The sequence below is a fragment of the Cygnus atratus genome, chromosome 2 (genome assembly GCF_013377495.2).
Source record: "Cygnus atratus isolate AKBS03 ecotype Queensland, Australia chromosome 2, CAtr_DNAZoo_HiC_assembly, whole genome shotgun sequence".
NCBI classification, from domain to species: Eukaryota; Metazoa; Chordata; class Aves; order Anseriformes; family Anatidae; genus Cygnus; species Cygnus atratus.
In genome coordinates, this window is record NC_066363.1 from 118,939,719 (window position 1) to 118,944,959 (window position 5,241).

At 46.7% G+C, this 5,241-nt stretch overlaps 1 protein-coding gene across 1 annotated transcript; it reads left to right on the forward strand.

The window, feature by feature from the left end:
• Positions 1–1,140: 1,140 nt before the first annotated feature.
• On the forward strand, positions 1,141–2,136 carry NPBWR1 (neuropeptides B and W receptor 1). Its single transcript, XM_035553261.1, has one exon. It carries the CDS (start codon positions 1,141–1,143, stop codon positions 2,134–2,136), a length of 996 nt encoding a protein of 331 aa, XP_035409154.1.
• The last annotated feature ends 3,105 nt before the right edge of the window (positions 2,137–5,241 follow it).

The window sequence follows — 5,241 nt, forward strand, 5'->3', positions numbered from 1 at the left end:
TATATTCAGGTCTGTCATTATCCCAGCGTGAAGGAGGGGAAGTGCAGAAGTATAAGAACTCCTGTTGGCGCACCCTGCTTCAGCTTGGCAGCGCGTTTCGGGGCGCTGTGTGCCACCTGACAGCTACGCGCTGCCCCCACACGTCTCCACGGACCACCCTGAGGACCCAGCAGTGGATGCTGTACTCCCAGACCCAGTGTGCAAAGCAGATGCCGTCTGCAGATCGGATTTCTCCCACCTTTGCTGCGCTGCTGTCCATCAGGAGGGGATGCGATTGGAGGTAATTGCACAAAACTCTTCTCTCCCGCAGTACAGCTCCAGCTCCTGAATTTTAAACCCTCCTCTCTGTGGTTACCGTGGCCTCTCCATTGTTCCCTAGAGCGAGGTGGGCATGCATTTAACTCCTGGCCGTGCTTAGGATCAAGCTGAGACGTGGCATCGGTGCTGCCTGCCCGCAGCCGGACCCGCTCCCGCAGCCCCGGACCCAGGGGCCCCCCAGCCGCCAGCTGGGAAAGGTCAGTGTGCTTTTCCTCGCCTTGCTGACTTATGGGCTGACTTATTTTCGAGCCTGGGGCAAGTCTGTGGGTCAGACCCCTCTCCCCGCACCAAGCTTCAGTGACCCTCCCCAGTCCCTGCTACTCCGGCTCTGGGGGGGGCTCTGCTTCCCTCTCTCAACCCCGAGCATCCTAAAGGCACCGGACCCTCCCTCAGGCTCAAGCCTTGATGAGATGCCATGAGCTTGGTAGGGGGCATGGGGGGGGGCTGGGGAGTCCCCACATGGAGTTAGTTCAGCGGTCACCTGAGGTGAGTGTGGGGCTCTGAGCTATTCCCTCTCCCCTTGCTCCCAACTCCCCTCCCATCCCCCCCCCGGGACCCCATCAGCACTGGTGGAGGGCAAGAGCAGCTGGTGGGGACCATCCCTGCTGTGAGGGGAGAGTGGGAGCCTCAGCTGAGCCCGTGGTGATATCCTGCTGCTCCCAGCAGGTCCCTGCTGGCAGGAGGCACATGGGAGCTGAAGGGAGGACACCGGTGGTTGGATGCTCCGGAGGAGAGAAGCTTGAGAATAACCAGGATCCCTGCCTTTCCCCCTTCTTCCAAGTCCTTTTCGCCACCAGTGGGCCTGGCCCCTCTGCTGTGGCCATGGAAAACTCCTCACTTCCAGAGCTCAATTCCTCCTGTGAGGCTGGGCCCGCAGACTGCGCAGGGAGAGGGGATGAGGGGCTGAATATGCCCCCTCCCCTGCTGAGCCCCAGCTTCTACGTCACGGTGCCTGTCATATACTCCATCATCTGTGCTGTGGGGCTGACAGGTAACACCGCTGTCATCTATGTAATCCTCAAAGCCCCAAAGATGAAGACAGTCACCAACATCTTCATCCTTAACTTAGCCATTGCTGATGAGCTCTTTACCTTGGTGCTGCCCATCAACATTGCCGACTACCTGCTCCTGCAGTGGCCCTTTGGAGAGTTCATGTGCAAGCTCATCATCTCAATAGACCAGTACAACATCTTCTCCAGCATCTATTTCCTCACCATCATGAGCATTGACCGCTACCTTGTTGTGGTGGCCACCACCAAGTCCAGGAAGATGTCTTACCGCACCTACCGAGCAGCGAAGATTGTGAGCCTTTGCGTCTGGTCTTTTGTCACAGTTATCATCCTGCCCTTCACTGTCTTTGCTAAGATACACATGGAGCAGGGGCGTTCCCAGTGTGTCTTTGTTTTCCCCCACCCTGAGAGCATGTGGTGGAAAGGCAGTCGGATCTATACCCTTATCTTAGGCTTTGCTATCCCAGTGTCCACCATCTGCATCCTCTACACCATCATGTTGTGCAGACTGAGACGTGTGCATCTCCACAGCAATGCCAAAGCCCTGGACAAAGCCAAAAAGAAAGTGACACTGATGGTGGTTGTCATCCTGGCTGTGTGCCTGTTCTGCTGGACACCCTATCACCTTAGCACCGTGGTGGCACTCACCACAGACATCCCACAAACTCCTTCGATCATTGGGATTTCCTACTTCATCACTAGCTTGAGTTATGCCAACAGCTGCTTTAACCCTTTCCTGTATGCCTTTCTAGATGACAGTTTCCGGAGGAGCTTTCGCAAACTGATAGACTGCAGAACCACCTCATAGAGTCAACACCGTTCCCTCCCGTGTCCCTTGCACTGTCATCTGCTCCTCCTGGGTGACTCAGGAGCCCAAAGGCTGTGTGATGGTCCACAGTGCTTCAGGTTGTCTCACTACTCGAAACACAAACTGGGGACAGACGGGTCATTCTTAACTCTCCTGTACGTATTTCCTCAGCATTGCTCTCCATCTCTTTCACTAACGTGTTTTTGTCCTTCTCTCTAATGTGCTTTATGTCCTAGGGCTGTAGCTCAGAGAGCTGCAGCAGATCCCTTTTCCATTTAATAGGGTACTGCTTGGTGAACTCATGCCACATGACTGTCTCTGTTACTGGAGATTTGTAAAGCCAAATAAAGGTGTGTTGTTGGGTGTCTTGCTTAATGATTCCTCAGCCTCCTTCATATCCACAGAACCTGCTTGCCAAAAGACTCACAAACTTAACAATATTGAAACAGACACAGATCCAAAGGATAAGCAATATACCGAGGCACCAGGTAAGGAATAAACCAAGACATTGAGCTCATTTTGTGTCACAGACTGTTCAGAAGTAGTCAAAATCCCTGAGAACAGGCAAGAAGGACTCAGCCTGGTTTAAAGGAAGAGCAATACCTCACTGGTGAATAAAATACCAGTGGGTTTAGAACAATTTGGTGTGGAAAATAGCTAAACTGTGTATTTCATGTCTATAATTTATAAAATTTCAAGCTTCTTTGCACCAGAATTGGTGTTTATTATACTTCATGTGTTTATAGGCAATCTCCTTCCGGCACACTTTTTTTTTTTTCCCCCTAGAAAACAGAATCAAAAGTTATTTTTGATATGAGATGGCCTCTACGAGTTTGAAAGGGACTTGCTTAAATGTGGGGAAGATTCTGGCTTCTTCCATACAAATGATAAACGGTATATGCAGCTCTTAAGTTACTTTTAACAGGAAGGAGGAGGGAGGAGAGGAGAGGAGAGGAGAGAGAGTCAATGAAAATTTCACTCACATTCACATGTCCACACATAGCATGGGAAGGCTTTTTCCTCTTTTGTCCTCTGTTAGCCCCCCAAGGAAAACAAACAAAAAAGTGGAATGCTGTAAAAATGCTTGCAATCTCTTAACATTTATCATCTTAGTGGTCTTTCTTGTTCTTTGCTGTAGCATGGTAACATATTTTGTTACTTATTTCCCCCTCCACTGAGTACAGAGATGTAGGGAAATGCAGGTAAAGAATTGCATTTCCACTTACACAGGAAGGGAAGATGGGTTTCAGGAGGTGCATAAGGATTCGTGTGTCACATGCTCAAATTTGCAGATTCCTCCTGAGAGTACTTGTACTAGTTCCCTTCCCACTGCTGCAGTCTAACGCTCTGCTATAGACATGTGGAAAGTTTCTTTCACCATATTCTTCTAAAGAGACCCTAAATAAGAATTTCACTTGGAGATTGCACCAATTATACAAACCCCAATAAGTTATAATGTCATATAGCTGTGTTAGTGCTTAAATCATTTCTCTGTATGAGTCACTAATGTTCTGTGAGGCAGCTGGTGCTAATTTCAACACCCATTCCAGCTGTAGTGGAAATGGAAGGATTAATTTGTGGGACAATGATGTCTAATTCCGCTTCACTGAAGTCAGTGAGGAGCATGTGACTGACTACCTTTAGTCACAGAAGCTGTCCTTTGTAAGAGCAAGTCCAAGAAGTGTTGAGGACTCATTTCTACACACATACAAAGGTGTGCTGCAGGAATTGGTGCCCCTCACTTCATCTTGCTTCCTGAAAGAAAAATTAATTAGCTTTTCCCACCAGCTGCCTGTTGTTGCAGCTAGGCTTTTATATTGTACTGATGTTTCTCTTTGGTCAGTCACAGAAAGGTCTCACATTCCTGTCTGATGTGCTTTCTGGCATTTTACTCTCTATTGGCCAAGTAGCAAAGTAGGTCTTCATTTAGGCTGCTAGTCCATACACACATCACCTCTCCTGTATCTTTAAGTCACTGTATGTGCAACATTACATTTGCAAACTCTTCATACAGTTCCGAAACTAAACATTATTCAAGGACAAGAGATTTTTCAAGTTTACTGTGTTTTCATTGGTTGCTGATCCTTCCCTGGAAATTGAAGAATGAAAGTAAAATACTTTTTTTTTTTTTTTAAAGAATCACCTTGAATAGTAGCACAAATTTGAGCATTGCTCCTGATATCACTTGCATGAAAACTTTTCTCACGCTGCTACACAGGTACATTTGTCTTATCACCTGCTGGCACTTCTCTTTACCTTGGAAATGTTACTGACATTAAGTAGTTCTTTAGAGTACTGCTGCAAAACCTGGTCTCTACCTATATACTAAATGTATCTCTGAGATGCTCAGTTGATGCTAACCGTAGGTTATAGGGGCAGTCTGATCTGTATTTCATTTTTATCTAGTTTTGAATATCAAAATTTTAACTGTTCTGGAACAATATAATCTGTTTCAAGATTTAAAAACAAAACAAAAACTTTTACACTAGATCAATGTTTCTTTAAAGAAAGATATGATTTTTATTTATTTATTTTTACAGCATGCCTTTCCTCATACTTAGTATCTTATCTCTTTGTCTTCAATTCCTGTTGCCCATGGGGGAAAATATGAAAAGGCCCATATATTACCAAATTTCTCTTATTTCACATTGTCTTGTACTGCTTGTCTTTTTGCATCTGAAACAGAGAAATGCAGACAGCATCACCTATGTTAAACACAATCCTTCCATATCTTCCTTCTCATTCTGAAGTCACACTTTACCTATTCTTCATAGTATGATGATTATATGAGAAGAATTCAGTGTTTGCCCAAATGCCCAGTTTTCCCACAACATCTAATTGCAGAGATGGCTGAGACTCAACAACAACCCAGCTGTGATGTGAGTGCTCAGCTCAAATTCCTGCGGGGCAGGACTTCCCCACACTTGGCTGTGCTGTCTTCAGTGTACATGACATATCTACAAGGCAGGACTGGACCCTGACCTTACCCTGCTTCAGGTACTGCAGTTTGACAGCTACTAATAAGAGAAAGCTGAGACTGAACAGCCTGGAAAATGCTGAAAGGTAAGTAAGGCCTCCTCTGATTGGCAGAGCTTTAGCATTAAA